Below are 20,638 nucleotides of genomic sequence, written 5' to 3' on the forward strand. Positions count from 1 at the left end.
TACCACTTGAGCCACAGCCCCACTTGTTCCTTATTAGTAGTTAATTGGAAATAAAAGTCTCATTGACTTTCTTGCTTGGGCTGGCTTTGAACCATATTCTCAGATCTCAGACTCCTGAGTAGCAAGACTTAAAGGTGTGAGCACCTGGTGCTCAGATTTTGAAGAGACTTTATTATTAATATCATCCTTGTGTGTCTTAGATTCATCTGAAAAATGAAAGTATTCATGTAAATAGATTTACAGAATGACTAAAATATTAGATACTTACTAATAAATTCTGATCATTGATGTTTCATTTAGAATGTTACTACACAACGTTTTCTAGCAAATGCAAAAGACATAACAACTTATAATTAGTTTTGTTTTTAAAAGGAAAGAGTTCCACAGTTTGAATTGCCTACTAGCTAAAGCAAAATAAATAGAAAAAATATGAATTCATAACATCTTTAGTACCTGAGAAAAGCTCCAACTACTTCAGTTAATATAACAAAGCATTTTCCATATTTCTGTGCTGACATTCACAATATATTTTGCTGTTAAAACTAAACAGCATTTAAATAATTTGGGGATTATTCTCTTTTTTAAAAAGTTTATTAACTTTTATTGTGAAAATACCATACAAAGAGATTAAAATTACATGGGCAAGGTAATGTGTACATTTCTTATCAAGCATGGTTGCCTCCTCCTTTGTTTCCCCTTCCCATTACTTCCCATCTTCCTTCCCCAATCCCCCCTCCCTGGCTCTGGCCAAAATTGTAAAGTTTGTTTTTTGACATAACGTCTTGTACATCTCATTGTTGCAATGGGTCCACCTGTATTACTATTTAAACAATTTGTTTTTTTTCCTTCCCCTCCACAAATTATACCAACATCAAATACAGTGAAAGCAAGCTCTCCTATAACCCAGCAATCCTACTTTTGGGCATTTACCCAAATGATCACAAACAAGACCATACTAAAGCTACCAGCACAATTATGTTTACTGCAGCATTATTTACCATAGCTAAGATAGGGAACCAACTCAAACGCCCCTCAATAGTACAGAGGGCTTACAGTTACATGAGCAAGGTAATGAGTACATTTCTTATCAAGCATTGTTGCCTCCTCCTTTGTTTTTCCCCTGCCATTCCTTCCCACCGCCCCAACTACACCCCCCCCCCTAAATTGTGAAGTTCGTTTTTCAACATAGTTTCTTCTACATCTCATTGTTGTAATGGGTCAACCTGAATAATATTTAAACATTTTGTTTTTTCCCTTCCCCTCCCCAAATTAGACCAACATCAAATACAGTGAAAACAAGGGTTATACCATGGGGGAGGGACATACAAAGCAACAAAAAAAATCACATGGCACCTTATAAATACATTAGAAACAATACCAAGCAAGAAAAAACAACTTGTGTCCCTATCTTGGTGTTCACTTCATTTAACTTCATCTTATCTGGTCATATGTATAGCTTTTGACCTTTTCTATTTGTCCCAGACATATACTAATTATTGCAAATAAGGGAAACCATGGGACCTGTGTTTCACCCAAGGATATCATTCACTTCCTGCTGGAGCTGCCAGTGCCTAGGATTCCTGAGAAGCTCAAGGAACAGAACAAAGGATGTTAATGGCTCAGCGTGGTTGGGGAGCACGTGGTTCAGGAAGGGGCAGTATTAGGGTTAGAAAAGCTAAAATAACTAGTTAGGTACCAAGAAAATCTAATCCACAGGAAGCTTAGTTACATTCCTATTTTAAATCCATTCATCATTCACTTCACAGTTTAAGTCAAATATTACAGTTCATTTTTAATTCCCTATCATATCATTAAATTCATTCAATGTCCACCTTATACAGTTCAAGTCAAATACTAGAATTCATCTCTAATTCTCCATCGTATCAGTGATACATATTCTGTGTCACTGGCCTACCTTGTCCTCCTGAGCCTTGGCTGTCCGCACCCTTCATTGCTTCTCCCTGCACAGGAGGACTGGAGCACTGTGGTGGATACCTATAGGGTCCCCGCATGTAGTAGGGCCAGCGTTGTTGGGCCTGGCCTTCGGGAGCACTCTCCCATACCTCATTCTGTTCCCCACTCACTATGCTGGTAATCTGCGTGGAGGACCCCTACGACGTGGATAGCGTCTATTATGGTCAAGGTCTGCTGCATATCTACTGCCTTGAAGTGCAAACTCCACCAAGACCTGTAACAGTTGCTGGCTCCGCACCCTTTTCTCCCTCAACAACATCCAGCTTCATCTCTCTCCATCTCCCACACTGGCGAAGGGACTTCCTGGGAATATTCTTCTTTCTGGCAGTATACAAATACACCTTCCTTAGTGTCACTCCCATTGGTAAAACCAGATCGGCTCCTTACATTGAATCATTTTACGTTTCCCCAATACCTTCTTTGGCATGACTTGGTCGTCCCTCGCAGGCAGGCACCGCCCCCTGTGTCGCTGCCCATGGTGCTGGGCTTGTATATATACATCTATGTACGTATATGTATATATATGTGTGTAGTATGTATATGTTTATATATATATATATAATGTAATTTGACTACATTCTTCCTCATCTTCTGCTTTTCCCCTTTCTACTCCAGATGTTCATTTACAATCATAGCATGTTGGAATTTTTAGGGTATATATTCCACATATGAGCAAAAACATTTGTCTTTCTGAGCTTTACGTACCTCGCTTAACATCATGATCTCCACTTACAGCCATTTTCTGGAAAAATGACAATTTCATTTTCTCTCTTGCTGAATAATTGCATGTTACATTAATAGTTTCCTTGGGCACCTAGGCCTATTCCATGGCTTGTTTATTTTAGATAATGCAGCTATAATCATAGGTGTGAAGGTATATATGTGTTCATGTTGTTTACATTCTTTGGGATATATGCCCAAGATTAGTATAGCCAGATCATATGGGTAATTTTATTTTTAGTTTCTTGAGGAACCTTTATATCATTTCCATAGTGGTGGACTAATTAAAATTCCCAATAAAGGTGTTTGTGGCTTACTTTACCCCACATATTTGTCACCATTTGCTGTTGTCACTTTCTTGATTTCTGCTTTTTTTGTTTCATGCTTCTTAAGTCAAATCCTTCATATTTTAGTCTGTGTGTGTGTGTGTGTGTGTGTTTGTGTGAGTGTGTGTGACTAGTTATTAAACCTAAGGACTTTTGCTGTCTACGTGTGCTCACTACCCTTGATTATTTTTTTTGGGGGGGGGAGGGAGGAAGATGATAGAATCTTATTAATCTTGCCAGGACTGATCTGAAAGTTGTGGTCCTTGTATCTCTGTCTCCTGAATAGTTGGGAATATATAGATGCACCAACACCACCTCCATTAAGGACACTTTTGTATGCCAAAAAGCAATCTAAATTTATTATCATCAGTTTTTCCAAATTTCTGTATGTTATGACATATTTTGCATCCACAAACAGTTTGACTTTCTAAAGGTAAAAGCTGTATCTTCTTTTTCATTCATATCTCTTTTCACTTACCTTGTAGTGAACAACACAAGCTCTGGACAACATTTAATTAGGTTTAATAAAATGTACTCATATGTTTAACATGAAATTAAAATAAACACTTATAAAGTGAAAAAATAGAGTTAATGAGACCTTGGAGAGGAGATCCCAAGGCATCCATAACTGGGACAGTACTGCGGGGGGCCACAGGGGGCTCAACATGTTTATTTCCTGGTCAGAAGGGGAACAAAGGCAAGAAAGTCTTCTGTCATTTGTTATTACACTTAAATATAAGAAGGCTGCCAATGAAGCTTTGAACAAGGCAAAATCTCTACTTATTTTATTCAGATAGATAACCAATGTGTCCCAGTCTGATTCTTGAAATTGCTTATGCAGACAGGTATATTTATTACAAGGTATGTAAGGACAGAACCAATCACTTCAGTAAATTGACCCAGGTAGCAGATAGAACAAAAGAGATTAGCCTAGAAATAAAGTTTCCTGATTTACTTAAATCAACCCCTTTTTGTTTAATGTAAGTATAATTGAATATGCATGTAAGTATAATTGCATGCATGTGTTTATAAATGAACAATTATAAAGTGCATGTAAATGGTCATTATAAATACAGAGAGATACACCAATTATTTTAATGTCCCTTTTTCTTTGATAACCATTGAATAGTACTTATAGTCATTTGGTGGGTTTGTAATCTTTTAGTTTTTTGTATATATTTTTATTGTAAAAATACTGTACAGAGGGGTTACAATTACATGAGTAAGGTAATGAGTACATTTCCTATCGAGTATTGTTACTTCCTCCTTTGTTTTTCCCCATACCATCCCTTCCCACCCTGCCTCCCCAGCTCCTCCCTCCATGCCCAAAGTTGTAAAGTTAATTTTAAACATCGTGTCTTGTACATCTCATTGTTACAATCTTTTAGTGTCTTGAGGAACTTTTATATAATTTCCATAGTGGCTGGATGAATTTAAATTCTCAATAAAGGTATTTGTGACTTCCTTTACCCCACATATTTGTCAGCATTTGCTTTTGTTGCTTTCTTGATTTCTGCTTTTTGGTTTCATGCTTTCTTAAGTCAAATCCTTCATATTTGTGTGTGTGTGTGTGTGTGTGTGTGTGTGTTTGTGTGCATGGGTGCGTGTGTGTGTGTGTGTGTGTGTGTGTACACTGTGTGTATGTATGTGTATTTATCACTAGTTATTAAACCTAAGGACTTTTGCTTGCTAGATGTCTCCTTTTCTTTGATAATCATTGAACAGTACTCACAGTCATTTAGTGTGTTTATAATCTTTTTTTTAAATACCTGGTCCTAGGGCTTGAACTCAGGGCCTGTGCACTGTCCCTGAGCTTTTGCTTAAGGCTAGTGCTCTATCACTTGAGCCACAGCGCCACTTCCAGCTTTTTTCTGCATAGGTAATTGGAGATAACAGTCTCATGGACTTTGTCACATTGACTGGCTTTGCACCATGATCCACGGATCTCAGCCTACTGAGTAGCTAGGATTATAGGCATGAGCCATCAGTGCCTAGCTGTTTGTAATCTTTTGATAGCATTGCGTAAATACCATGGTACATATATAATATTTTGGCATGTGAAAATATATTTGAAGAACAAGTTCTCAGAAGTGGAGATGGTAGTTCTAAGTCTGTGAGCATTTCATGTTGGATAATCATTGCCAAATTATTACTCAGAGAATAAATCAATTTATATCAGCCTCAGTGTGTATCACCCATCCATTTGGCCAACACTTGTGTCAAAATAACATTTAATTGCATTTGAATTTGCTGTTTTTTTGTATAATTCATAGTCCATTAAGAGTTTCTCTTCTGATTGGAATATTGTGTTAATATAAAATAATTTTCCCGTGTTTCACTGTAAATCTTTTTTTTAGGTGCCCACTCCACTGAGAAATTATGAGTTTTAAATGATTTTTTCTTTATATCTTTTCATGTTTCTTGTTTAAGTTTGAATAGGTTGGATCATTGGAGCTTGATTTACTAGAAGGTTCATATGGACAGATGGGAAAAGCACGTCCAAGGTCTTGACTCATTTTGTTGTTATGCCTTTTATCTCATTAAATAACCCAATTTTCCTCCATCAGAGCCCATGCAATGCCTCAATCTTTTCTGAATTACACTTACCTTGAGACACTCAATTAGTGATGGAGTGGACTGATTAATTTGTTGTGTGTCCAAAATTCTCTTGCTGCTAATAGTTCTACATATGTGGTTTCTTCCATTTGTATGAGAACGCTGGCCTGTGTGGTATTGTCTTGTGAGTCTTTAGCCCTCTTCTGCTGATTTGTATTCCTTCTGCCTACATATTATTTGAAATTTGAGAAATATAGATTCAATAAAGATTGAGGCTATAGGGGACTTACTTTCCCCAATAAAATGTTTTGATTATATTAGTCATGCATAAAAATGGGGTTAATATGATACTTCACACATAAAAATAATGTGTACTGAACAAATCCATTCTTCCTGTAACCACCTTCATCCCCACTTTTCAATCAATGGTTATCACTGTTCTTCATTCTATTATTTTTTCTTTATTTGTACCCATCTTGGGGTTTGAACTCAGGGCCTGCATGCTGTCCCTGATCTTTTGTGCTCAAGGGTAGCACAATGTCATTTAAGCTACAGGTTAACTCTTTCTTTTTTAGTGCTTAGTTGGAGATCAGAGTCTCACAGACTTTCTTGCTTAGTTTGGCTTCAAATCATAATCCCCAGAGCTAAGTCTCTGGAGTAGCTAGGATTGCTGATATAACAAACTGGTGCTTAGCTTAAGCTCTATTTTTAAAGAGAAATGAGTAGTTTTGGATTGAAGCTGTTGCCTCATGCTTACCATCATCAACCAAAGAGAATGTGTGCTTGTTACTTCCATTTAAAAATGACTTCAAATTTTATGATTTTACCTTTGTCAGACTTTTACTAGATCTATCAGTCATAACTCCATAGATGAGGCTAGAATATAATAATGTTCCCTGTAGGGAGCCAGGGTAAACGCCATTACAAGATGGCGCCCACTCCCTTGCAGCTTTGAGGTAACCACTCCCTTTCAGGCGGTGCTTGGCGGGACGGTGGGTTCTGGACAAGGTTGTTATCTCGCAAGCATTAGCCGCTTTGGAGAGTGGATCCTCACCCCAGATTTGGCTGTCGGCCCTAAGAGGCAATTAAGCCTTACCATCCTGCATAGCCTTAGCACCCCGAGGGATCAGGGGATCCCATTGCACCGGGACAGGTATGCTACTTGCAATTTGGGACAGGGTGCAAGGCAAGTGCACTGCACTTGAGGAGATGGTTCTCATCTCCTCAAGAAGAGCATGCTGGGTTGCGAGTGGGTTGATGCCCAAGATCCCACCTCTGCAAAAAAGGCATCGGACGGGCCTGGTCATCACTGGGGAAGGCGCCCCTCAGGCGAAGGCCAGTGCAAGGTCCTAATGTTTTAGACAGAGGCCCAACCTCTACTCTTACCTGTTGCCAAAAAACAAAGAAGGGGGAACTGTAGGGAGCCAGGATAAACGCCATTACAAGATGGCGCCCACTCCCTTGCAGCTTTGAGGTAACCACTCCCTTTCATGCGTGCTTGGCGGGATGGTGGGTTCTGGGCTTCGCCCATGCGCGAGCCACATAGAGTCCCCAGCCAATCCCGTGGCACCTGGTGACGGTGAAAGGCAGAGGACCAATGATAGAAAGACCCGTGTTCTTATTCCCTATATAAGTGGCCATGTTTCGGGTGCACACTCTCTCGCGCCCAAGCTCTCCTACAACTAAAAGGCTCTCCAATAAAGCGTGATCTGAGAAGACTCCTGGTGTGGTGGTCGTTTTTTCTCGCTGGTCGAGTAGACGGTCGCTACAGTTCCCAGTTCTTAACCTTTTCCCCCATAAATACCAACATTTAATCTAAATGGTCAACCTTTTAGATTGAAGTTAGCATTCTGATTGTCCTTTTTACTTTTAAGTATCAGTATTACACTGACTAAGAAATGATTATCATTTCAGTTAAGTATGCTGAAAATTTAATTCTGGTGTTCCTAATAAAACTGCTTACCAAAGACCATTCAATAGAAATTAAAATGTATATTGCAATATATTTACTTATTGTCATAGGTAAACATTTTCTAGTTAACTGTATGAAACAATAGGTTTTAATGTGATGTTTTAATACCTGAATATTATATATTTTGATCATATCCACCACCTATCACTATTGCTTATTCCCATACTCCCTTTGCTCCAACCTAACCCAAAATAATCTTCCTTCAATTTTTTGTGCTAAATTATCTAGACTCAAATATGATAGAAAACATATTTGTCTTTCAGAGTTGAACTTATTTTTGTTTTAACATGAAAATCTCTAGTTCCTTCTATTTCCCTTCGTATGACACAATTTCATTGTAGTTTGAATAATATTCCATTGTGTATGAACCCATATTTTCTTTATCCACTCATGTGTTGATGGGCATCTAGGCTGATACTCATAACCTGGACTTTGTGAATAGTACAACAATAAATTCAGGTGGGCAGATATTTCAATTGTAAACTGACTTTGATTCCTCAGGTATATATGTGATGATTAATTGTGACTGTACACTAGATTAGACTAAGTAATACATAGGAGAATAGTGACATCTACATTTTGATATATCTGTGAGAGGTTTTACAGAGAAGTTGGCATCAAGAGAAAGACTTGCTCCAAATATTGGACAGACTCTCCGATAGCCTGAAGGTCCAGATAGAATAAAAGGAGAGAGCCAACCACTGTAAGCACTGTGCAGTTTCCTGGTTGCCTTCATATGAGATACTCTGCTCAGTTACAATGACAGAATCTCTGAGACAGTGAGCCAAATAAACGCATCTATCAATAGGTTGTTTTGTGAGGTATTTGTCACAAAAATGCCTATCTGAATAACATTAATTGCCTCTCTTATCTTTTCTCTTCCAAGCAATGGAGAACAACACCGTAGTGAAGGAATTTCTTTTGTTGGAATTAACTTATGTTCAAGAGCTACAGCCTGTAATCTTCATGGTTTTCCTCATTTTATATGTGATAAACCTGCTTGGAAATGGGACCATATTGGTGGTTGTCATCTCAGAGCCGAGACTGCACTCCCCCATGTACTTTTTCTTGGGAAATCTTTCTTGTCTGGATATTTGCTGTGCCTCAGTGACATTGCCCAAGCTAATGACCAACGTCCTCTCCAGGCAGAGCACCATATCCTTCCTAGGGTGCATCACTCAGCTTCACTTTTTCCACTTTCTGGGTTGTACTGAAGCATTTTTGCTAACCCTTATGGGATTTGATAGATTCATAGCCATCTGCAACCCACTTCGCTACCCTCTCATCATGAACCCCCAGATGTGTGTTCTGATGGCCGCTGTGGCCTGGGTCAGCAGCTTCTTCTATGGTCTGATGCATTCTGTGATGACTGCACACCTGAACTTCTGCCACTCTCAGAACGTCAATTACTACTTCTGTGATGTCAAGCCTCTGTTGGAATTGGCTTGTGGTGACACAAAGATCAATCGGTGGCTTGTTTCTGTTGTCACTTGCAGCTTAACCATGGTGGCCTGCTTCCTCACTGTCCTTTCCTACTTCTATATTATTGGCTTTCTTCTGTTGAAGAGCCGGTCTTGTAATGCTCTCCGGAAGGCAATGTCCACGTGTGCCTCACACTTTATGGTAGTGTCTCTGTTTTATGGCACTGTGGGGCTTAACTACATTCCTCCTACTTCTGCTGAATCTATAATACAGGAAAAGTTTGCAGGTATCATCCACACAACTGTCATTCCAGTGCTGAATCCCCTGATCTATACTCTTAGAAATAAGGAAGTTATGCTGGCTCTCAAAAGAGTCTTCCAGAGGAAGTTTTTGCTAAAGTTTTCACTTAGAAGAAAATCTTTTGCAACATTCAAATGAAAATTGCATATACTTCAATGAGCATTCCTCATCTACTTTGAATCAATATTTCCTACCTTTTATATGTTTGTTAGGTATCTTTAATTACTACTTCTGAGTGTTAGTACTCCTCATATATTCATTCATTCCTTTGAAATATATTTTGAGAAAGCCATGTTTTTGATGCAGAAAATACCATGGTAAAAGTGATCTATGAGGCTCTCCATGGAGACCAGGGTTTTAACTTTCACTTGAAGGGACAAACAATCAATAAATGAATGAGAAAAGAGCTGTCTCTGTCTGAAAATCATGCATATTATGAAAATAAGAAGAAACAGCATATGGAGGTAGGTGGTAGTGTTTTTTGAGTCAGATGTTATAAGATGTTGTCTATCTACAATATCCTTTTCCTTGTGTCCTCAGACAGCTTATTAGTTTGCAAAATTCATCTGCAACAATATACCTCAGATTTTGTAACTGATTCCTGAAGAAACAGCAAAGTGGTGCATGAGTAATCATCCCTCTTCTTCTATACTGTTAATCTTGAACAAACCAAAGCTAAGTTTAAAGTTTATGTACTTCTTACCATCTCTAGTATGTTTCCAAGATGATCGTGCATGAGGACATTTATGAAAATACCACTTTAATGAGTTTTTACATAAGACTCTCAGTAGAAGAAAGGGAGCAGGAAATGGCAGATTGAAGACATTAGACAAAGGTAAAGACTAGCTTTGGTCTCATCCATGGGGAATTCTGGAACATATTACATTATAAACAGAACTGGTCTCACTTTGTGTTATTGGGACTAACTTCTGCTGGGCATTCCAACATGGCTGTGGCTATCTTGAGAAAAAGAGAGAAAAACTCATTTCCTTTTTCTTATGGAAAATGATCTTCAAGTAGTCGTGCAAAGGGATTCTCCATTTATGTGTATAGTGCATTTTGATTGGTGTCACCCATTCCATCATTTCCCACCCATCCATCCTTATTCATGTCTTCAAGTTTCCTATTTTCATATATTCACATTGAGTATTGTGACTGTATTTGTCCCCTTTCCCATTCCTGTCACCATTTGTCTACTCATTTTCCAACAGAGCCCTTCCCTCTACGAGGAGAGTAAATGATTACCATTAGAAAATCTAGTGCATAGTATAGACCCACAAACTACCTGTAATCCCAGTGCTTTAGGTGAAGCTAAGAGGATCATGAGATTAAGGCCACAATGGAATGAATAGTGAGTTCTAAGCCTTCCTGGGATAAAGACTGAGTCCATGTTTAAAAATGAGCAAGGAGCTGAACACCAGTGGCTCACACCTGTAATCTTAGCTACTCAAGAGGCTCAGATCTGAGGATTGTGGTTTGAGGCCAGCCTGGGCAGGAAAGTCTGGGAGATTCTTATCTCCAATTAATCACAGAAAATTCTAAAAGTGGTGCTGAGGGTCAAAGTGGTAGAGTGCTAGACTTGAGCAAAAAGGAGTGTGACACAGTGCAGAGGCCCAGAGTTCAAGCTCTAGGGCTGGCAAACAAAACAAAACAAAACAAAGCAGTCAACAAGCAAAGTCCATCAAACTGTTAGTAGGTTACAAGAAAATGTGGTTTTCTCCATTGCCACAAAAATCATCTTGTAAAGACCAACATGTATTTATGACTACAAAAAATTTCTAGTCAAGAAGAAATAAAATGAAATTGAACTGACTGTTATCTATAAAATAATTACAAAGATGCCAGAGATTCCCTGAGAATAAGGAATTGGGCAAGAGCCCCACCATAAATATTACTCCTCACTATACTTTGCTAATAGTCCATACTATCAGAAATGATGTGGAACCATGTAGTACAGATTGAAAAGTAATATATTGAACTTCTTTTTTAGCTTGGTATCATTAGCTCAGGTCTGTAATCTTAGCTACTCAGAAGGATGAGATCTCAGGATGGGAGTTCATAGTCAGAAGAGGCAATTCTGTGAGACTTTTATCTCAAATTAATCAGCAAAGAACCTAGAAGTGGTGATGCAGCTCAAGTGGTAGAGCACTAAGCTTGAGCTAAAAAAGCTCTGAAACAGTGCCAAGGCCCTGGAACCCAAGACTCTAGTTACACCCAACTTAAAAAAATTAAATGTTGGGATAGAGTCTCAAGTGTTGGCACATTTCATCCTACATGTATATCTTCTTGAACTTTTGTTTTTCTGTGTTATAGACATCATTATTACCCTCTCTAGATATCCTATTCTCCTTGATTCTCTTCCATTCATGAATGCTTCCTCTGGTGATGGTGCCTGAATTCATTTAATTTTTTTCTTGATGGATTTCATCACTTGGTACTTATTTTCTGTATGTAAAAAAATGTGAAATATGTCTCCCTGGATTTATCATGTTTCTTTATTGTTACTTTTTAGGTCATGTTTTTGGACATTATTATGTTCTGCTTAATAAAACATTATCATCAAAGATTAAGTTCACATAATAATAACAATTATTATAATCATAATTATTATTTTGTTGGTCATGCGGCTTGAACTCTGGGCCTGGGTGCTGTCCCTCAGTTCCTCAGCTTAAGGCTAGTACTTTACCACCTGAGCCACAGCACCACTTCTGGTTTTCTGGTGGTTTATTGGAGATAAGAGTCTCACAGACTTTCCTGCCCGGCTGGTTTTGAACTGCGATCCTCAGATCTTAGCCTCCTGAGTAGCTTGGATACAGGTGTGAGCCATTGACACCCGGGTCACATTATTTTTATTGTTTGTAAAAGAAATATAATCATTTAAGGGCTTAATTATTCTATTTTCATATATGTGTGTGTAGCACTTCATCATATTCAACCGCAATTCACTCTCATTTTTTACTTTCTCCTCCTACTGGTTGTCACATTCAGATTGTTCCTCTGTTTTATACTTCACATTTATTCCTTTAGTTTTAGATTATTCATATGAGAGAATATGCAATTGTGGTCTTTGTTAGTCTGTTATATTAGACTTAACATGATGATTTCCAGTTCTGCTTACAGATATAGACACACACAAACATACACACACACACACACAGATTCACATACTGTTTTAGTTACTTCTTGAGTATATTTATTCCTATACATCTTATTTTATTTTTGTAGGTACTTTTAGGAGCATTTTTACCTGTTATCTTTCCAAAAATTCATTGTTAGTATCTGGATATGTTACTGAAATTTTAATGTTCATTTTCTTTCTTTCTTTCTTTCTTTCTTTCTTTCTTTCTTTCTTTCTTTCTTTCTTTCTTTCTTTCTTTCTTTCTTTTTCTTTGCTTTCTTTTTTTTTTTTTTTTGGTTGGTCATGGGGCTTGACTCGGGCTTGGGCGCTGTCCCTGAGCTTTTCAGCTCAAGGCGAGCACTCTACCACTTGCGCCACAGCACCATTTCTTAATGTTCATTTATATATTGAAACTTTTGCACATTTAGTATACCTTAGAATTGTGTGAATTCTTTAGTGTTTTCTAGTTACAAGATCATATAATTTGGATTCAAGGGCAATTTACTTCCTTCTTTTAAATTTATATGACTTTTTCTTTCTTCCTTTTTTCCTCTACTCCATGTGTATAGAGCATCCATTGCTCTGTCAGATACTGACACCTTAAAATGAGCTAGGAATGCTTATCTTTCCATACACTTTGGATACTTATGAGAAAGATAATTGTGACTAAATTTAAAAGTTTCAGTAGAATTTAGCAGCAAAATGGTCACGTCCACAGCTCTTATAGTTTGTGCTTTTTGTTAGTATATATTAATTGGACAATGGTATGTTTGGTTATGACATTTATACTCACACAAGTCTTCAATTGTAGATGATTGTAAAAAGAATAGCAAAAACTGAATGCCACTGTCTCATGCCTGTAATCCCAGCTAGTCAAAAGCTAAGATGTGAGGCTCATGGTTTGAAGCCAGACCTTGCAGACAAATCTATAGGACAATTATTTCCAATTCATCAGCATAAAGCTGAGAAATAAAGCATAGTTCAAATGTTAGAGCATCAGCCCTGAGTAAAAAAGCCAAGCAAGAACATTAGATCCCGAGTACAATCCCTAGTAGTCACACACACACACACACACACACATACACACACACACACACACACACACACACACACAGAACAATACACACAGAAGTGGAAGAAAGATGTACACAAGCACGACAGAAAAGGAAATGATAAATCACACCAAAGACCTGGCAGACAAATAAGAATTGAGGAAGCAGGATAGGTCCGATAAGTTGATGTTAGGTGAAATGAACCCCAAGATAAGTATTCAAATGTTTTTTTTTCTTTCTTGGGATTGTTTCTAACATATTTATAAGATGATTTCTTTGTTGCTTTGTATGTCCCTCCCCCATGGCATAACCCCTGCTTTCATTGTATTTGATGTTGGTATAATTTGTGGAGGGGAAAGGCAAAAACAAACCATTTAAATAGGGATACAGGTGGATCCATTGCAACAATGAGATGTACAAGTTGTTATGTTGAAAAATGAACTTTACAACTTTGGCCGGGCAGGGGCTGGGAGGGGGATGGGAAGGGATGGAAAGGGGAAACAAAGGAGGAGGCAACAATGCTTGATAAGAAAGGTATTCATTACCTTGCCCATGTAATTGTAGCCCCTCTGTATGGTATTTTCACAATAAAAAATTTAAAAAAAGAATTAAGGAAGATATATACTGTAAATATATACACACCAAATGTTATAGTTACCAATTTAATCAAACCAACACAACTTGTAGATAGATCCAGATACAATAAAAGTGAATGAGTAGTCATGAGTTGTCTTAGTAAGGTCTTTATCTTTCAATTTTAAAATTATTGGCTGTAGTAATTGGTTAATAAGTTATATAGGTTATTGGTTACTATAAGTTATTTTGTTCCAGATCTTCCTTTGCTTTTAAAGTTTCTGTTGAAAGGTTTGTTATTTATAGTCTTGTTTTTTAAAGTACATTGACACTTATCTCTTTCAGCGTCTAAGTGTTATTCTAATGACCAATTCATTACAATGAGACAGAGAAGTAAAATTCTATTTCTTAAAAAAATTCTTTGTTCTGTGTTTAAATAGACTGGAATTAACTAATGAAATATTTTACATACTTATTTATCCCTAATTTTTTGAATTATATTATGAAACCAATAATTTTCTAATTTTCAATATATACTTGTTTATTTTCTTATTAAGAATACAGACTTAGAGTTTGACTTGTGAATATGAGTAATTCCCCAACAATGATTAGGAATGTGACCAAGTAAATGTTAATTAACAATGTGGGAGGTAATTGGTTTTGTGGTTTTTTTAATGATAGTAAAAGTGCCCCTCTCCAATCATTTCTGTGAAAATTGAATATATATTGATAGTATTTTGTACATGTATAACATTCATATATTACACTCCTGTTAAATCCTCTCATTTCTCTCTCATTCCACATCCCCTTCTAGTGTTTGGTCTAGTATTTTCAAATTGCATATTAGAAGCACAGTTTATTGGTCTCATGGAATAATTCAAAATATGAGGAATTTAATAAATCTGTAATATATGTCATTAGACTTTTCTATTTAAACCTAGAACACAGGATTAAAAATGGAATTTGTCTTCTTTCTCTCAGTGTAATTAACAGGTAGCTAAAATAACTCTTCTAAGACTAGAGGTGATAGCAATGATTAATTTGCCTCAGTCATCTGGGCCTGGAATTGGTCTACTCAGCCAGTAGCTGATTAAAGCCATCATCTGACATTTTCATGCAATTAAAAAGTTTCCTGGAAATTGGCCCGGTCAAGGAAGCTCTTGTTATAACAGAGGGCCACTTAGGGGCTCATTAAAAAGTATATAAGTAATTGTATCATTAAATTATTAAGAATGTTTTAACAAGGTCTGCGAAGTACATAATTGTTTAGCTGCTTCAAAAGTCTATTCTCTGAGGAGCAAGATGATCCATCAGGACAAATGTAATAATTACTTTCACAGTGGTTTCCAAGGATGCCAGCCATGTTAGAAACTTACTGTTTCCCTTATCAATTTTACCACATGGTGTTAATAATAATTCCTGAAAGAGGCCTTTTAGGACAAGGCATTTAATAACCAACCTTGAGAAAAACCTTCTCCAAGTTTAAGTTTACTACAGGAAAAAAGAAATAGACAACCACACACAAAGTACCACTCAACTATCAATAGCGTCAGTGCTGTTGAAAAATCATGACAACTTATGAAAACTCAAGGATGATTACTTATTCTCTAAAAAGCCTGAATTACACACATGAATATATGCTTTAATACTGCATATATCAGAATAACAAATTGATATAATAGATTATTTGTATGCAATTCATTTCCACACACACACACATATATACCTGTTCAATCATTTATACATTTATCTTATTCAGTTTGTTATTAGCTATACTGAATTGTTATTGTAATCTAACACATTGAAAGTTCAAGTCAAACTAAAAATTGAATCATTTGTGTAATACAACTTGAAAAAATGTTCTTCAGATTATAACATTAAAGGTTTTTCCACTTGTTATTTAAATGGAAGCATTTAAACTAATTTTGTTCAGTTCTATGTAGCATGTTTATCTGAACTCATTGTTATTTGTAAGTTATGGAGTATGGATTTTTAAATACATGGACACAATTAATAGGATATACAGTTTTAAGTCTGATATTTTCTTGAAAGACCATCTATAAATTCTTTTCATCTATCTTTGGACACTTATATATATATTATAAAAAATATATATACTTACACACAGCTATACAAATTATGTAAAATTTCAAACATACACACAGATACATATTATAAAAATTACATATTTGTGATATTTTATTTGGCTAGTCTAGTCTATGAAACATAAGTCATCATGTTTAAGAGCATACCATACCAAAAGCAAAATTTGTGGTTAGAAAAGATGAACTTTAAATAAATAGGACATTGGTACTAGCTCTTTAAGAAATCATCTCCTTCTAACATACAGATATATTATTTCATTACAAATGCCCCAATTAAGTTTTCCTGTTATAAAAATTATTCTGTGATTATATTTGGAAAAGTCAAGTTAGTCACTATGCTTCTCTTTTGCAGCTATTTTTTTGTATCATGAAATTATGAACAGGGATTGGAAGTATCGTCTGTTTGACTCCATGAAAAATAGTCAGTGTAGAATATTTGAGGGGTAGAAGAGATTAAGAACATTGGGAACCATGAACCATGTGATAGGAAAGCTGAAAAGCCCAGAGAAATAGATATGCAATTTAGAAAACTAAGAAACAGTCTGCAGCTCCAACTCTGGCTCCCTTTGGGCAAAAAGAAGCCAAAGACACATCACAAGGATAAGTCAGAAGTCCTGGTCATAAACTGGCAATTATAGATTCAAAGTAATCCCAAGCTTCCTGCAAGTCTTAACCCCATTTTAGGGATTTGGTGTTCTAGTGACTGCTTCTGTGTGCCATTCTAGTTTCAGATTTTTAACCTTTTGTCGCATTTATGGTCTTGAAGAGACATGGTGAGGTGCCATCTTATGATAGACCTAGTTGATTGAACAATTCTAGGGGACTTGGAAACAAGGAATAGTCATGGTTCAAGGAGTCCTGGAAAACCTTGCTCCAGAATCAGGGTGAGATAGCCCTGAGGAATGGTTGTATAGAGGGTGAGGGTTTGGTATGGACCCAGAGAATTTTAGGTAGCAGGGAGCTTTGGCTGTGAAAGGTATGTTTTGGGGTTCTCCCTTTGCTGCTGAGGAATGAGTGTCATTACTTGAGGATGGCTAGAGAAGTAAAGTATCAAGCCTGTGTCTGACAGAGAGCTAAGTCTTTCACAGATATCTCCAGGGCACCTATGGTTGATGATAGGTTTGTGAAAAATAGTGATTTCCCCAACCTTTCCCATAAAAGGATCTCCTAGGTGGATTCTGAAAGCACTTGATATAAGCTGCTGGCAGCTGCTTTCTAGCTGTGTGTATTTTCAGTCAGGTGGCATTTAGAGCTAGTATTTCCACCAGGGGATCACATGATTTCCTTCAGCTTTCCTCTTGCCACAAGGTGACAATCTGCTGGTTGTGGTCTGAATTCATGAGTCCCTCACTTAGCTGATGATAAAGAAATCAGTGCACTATTTGCTACCTCCACTTTCCCAAGCATTCAGGGTACAACTTTAGACTCGGACAATTGCTGAATTTTAAGGGAACAAATGAGATGTTATGGAGTAAATGGCGAGTTGACCAGGCCACAAGTTACAAGCAGCACTCATCTTGGTCCACAGAGAAGGGAAGCTTCTAAACTGAAAGCATGCCAGAAATAGACAGCTAACCCTTAGCCAGGAGCACCTTCAGCCAATATATTTCAGAAAGCTGTGTACTTGGGACTAAAAGAGACTCTAGGTAGTTTCCCCTATTTGAGTGGTTCTTGGGATTAGGTGTGGTGCTCTGAGCCCATAGATGAATGTTTGTCTACTGAAATATATCCCCAGCTCAGTGATGTGTAATTGTCTGTCTATCAAACCACTACATCCCTTCCTGAATGTCCAAATATTTCAACTGAAAGATTATAGTTAATTAAAATATTCAGCTAACAGATTGGTCTTATGTGAACAAACTAACCCAGAAACACAAGAAATATGAAAAAATACAAGGCAATGTATCTCCTCTAAAAATAAATGAGTCCACAATAATGGACACTAAAAAGAGTGAATTAGATGAAATCCACCCTTGGAAGAGTTTAAAAATGACTATAAGAAAAATAAAGTATGGGGCTGGGAAGGTGGCTCAGTGGTAGAGCGCTTGCCTTGCATGCCTGAGGCCCTGGGTTCGATTCCCCAGCACCACATAAGCAAAAAGAAAAAAGCTGGAAGTGGCGCTGTGGCTCAAGTGGAAGAGCGCTAGCCTTGAGCTGAAGAGCTGAGGGACAGTGCCCAGACCCAGAGTTCAGGCCCCACGACTGGACCCCCAAAAAAAAAAAAAAAAAAAAAGAAAGAAAGAAAAATAAAGTATGAATGAATCTTGCAAGACCTTTCCAGCATCACTAAAAGGCCAAACCTATGAACCATGAGCTAGAAACAGAAGAAGACTTGTGAGCCAATATCCTGGAAAAAAATACAACACTAAAATTACAGTAGAAAACTTGTAAAATCTTGAGAAAAAGATAATCATTTAAGTTCTCAAAAGAGCTAAACATAGAGCTACCCTATGACCTAGCAATTCCACTCCTGGGCATTTATCTAATAGATTGCTAACCAAGTCACACTAAGGCTACCAGTGCAACCATGTTCACTGCAGTATTATTTACCAGAGCCAAGATATGAAATCAACCCAGATGCCCCTCAATAGATGAATGACTCAAGAAAATGTGGTATATATACACAATGGAATTCTATTTATCCATCAAAAAGAATGATATTGTACCATTCATGAGGAAGTGGAAAGACTTGGAAATAATTATAGTAAGCAAAGAGAGCCAGATCCAGAGAAACATAGGCTACATGGTTTTCTTCATTTGTGTAGCTAGAATGTGACTATAAATTTACAAGTAAACACACTGGGTGGGAAGCAAGAGGTTACAAAGGAATTGACTGAAGTATAATGAACTCTATGGAGAGCACAAAAAGTGTAATTCTTTAAAAAGACTAAGTCAAAGCTCAACAAAATAAGGACCAGGAAATTAGTACTTGAAGAAGGTAGGGTGGGGTCAAGAGGAAAGGAGTAGAAGAATGAAGGGGAAAGTGAGGAGAGTACAGGCAAGAATTCAATGTATATAGTACAGAATTGAGAAGAGGGTAAGGAAATATAAAGAAGGGAGGTGAAGATGTTGAGGTGGTGACATAGATCAAGATGCATTGTATACATAAATGGTTTTGTTAAATGGCAAAAAATTCAATAAATAACCTAAAATTAAGGTAAGTAAGGAAAGGGGTAGGATGAGGGCGGGGGGGAGAGAAGAATGTTGAAAGGGGTGGCATTGATCAAGATGCACTGTATTCACAATCTGCTTTGGTGAATGGAAACTCATTTGTACAACTGCTTAAAGATAAATATTCAAATGAAATGTTATCAGTTAGAGAGAAACATCTTTTCATAATTACAATTTAGTATAAACAGTACATTCCATGAGAGAATTTTTGCTTTACAGGAGATAAGGCATAATTCTGATCAATGTGCTTTCAGGAAGATGCAATGAGATACTGACCCCATGCAGGCAAAATTCTACAAAGCATGAAGCTTAAGAAATTCATTATTCATATGTACAAACATGGATTTTGATGTTCATGCAATGGTCTTTCAAGTACAATGATGCAAACTTAAATTTTGTAATTAGGATGTAGATTAAGCATAGCATAGAATCACAAATTGATCTGCAAATATTTATATGACTATATTAAAACCAAAATATTATTGTGTGCATGATATTACAAATCAATATAAGTACATACATAAACATGAATATGAAAATACTAAGAAGTACATTTATAGATAAGTATTACATTTTTCTTTGTATCTAGCTTAGGAATGTTTTTACAAGGTATATGTACCTGTTTAAAGAAGATATATTCTTTAAAATATATGTAATTAAATCAGGTATGGTTATTTACAAAGTATCAGGATTATAATAGGAAATAGGAAAATAATAAAGCTTTTTGCCATTTGGAAGAAAAGAAATGGATAATCTTTATAAACAAGTGGAAAAACTCATTCATGTGTTTATGTGTTGATATCAACAGAACTATTAGTTGAAAATTTTAGATATGCACTTTACCTATTATTTAGTGATTGCTCCTTCACATTAACATTAGAAAATGTACTTTGATTTACTATGAAATTGAGGAAGCCAATCCAGTTTTATCCTCTCCCTTTTTATGTTTTTCTGAAGTATGTCACAATATTACACAAAAATGATCAGACATTTAGATCCACCATATTTGAGTCAGATATTCAGAGAATTGAATTCTTCATGTGCCAATGACTAACTGTAAAGAAAACTCTAGTCAGGCAAAAGAAAATGCTTTATGACTATCTCACTAGTAGATTATAGTTTTATAGTCTTAATTTCACAGATGATTATACATATACTTTAACTAACACCCAGAAAAACATTTTTATTGAGAAATAAATAGATAAGCTGTAAGTCAGAGGAAATGTTATTTTGGACCACAACTTAACGTACTTTTTCTTTGAGAAACAAATGCATTAACTTTCTCTAAATTCAGTGTCATGACTGGCAGAAAGGGATATTATGTAATAACTGAAGAGTTGCTTAGTACG

General features: G+C 36.6%; 1 protein-coding gene and 1 pseudogene across 1 annotated transcript; one reads left to right on the plus strand and one right to left on the minus strand.

Annotated features, from left to right (window-relative positions):
* Window positions 1–1,883: 1,883 nt before the first annotated feature.
* LOC138827948 (Y-box-binding protein 1 pseudogene) lies at window positions 1,884–2,451 on the minus strand (annotated as a pseudogene).
* Window positions 2,452–8,436: 5,985 nt separating this feature from the next.
* LOC138827949 (olfactory receptor 12D3-like) lies at window positions 8,437–9,408 on the plus strand. The gene has a single exon (XM_070023528.1). The coding sequence runs from the start codon at window positions 8,437–8,439 to the stop codon at window positions 9,406–9,408; it is 972 nt and encodes a 323-aa protein (XP_069879629.1).
* The last annotated feature ends 11,230 nt before the right edge of the window (window positions 9,409–20,638 follow it).

The sequence above is a fragment of the Dipodomys merriami genome, unplaced genomic scaffold, assembly GCF_024711535.1.
Source record: "Dipodomys merriami isolate MVZ:Mamm:240054 unplaced genomic scaffold, mDipMer1.0.p SCAF_16, whole genome shotgun sequence".
Classification (NCBI taxonomy): domain Eukaryota; kingdom Metazoa; phylum Chordata; class Mammalia; order Rodentia; family Heteromyidae; genus Dipodomys; species Dipodomys merriami.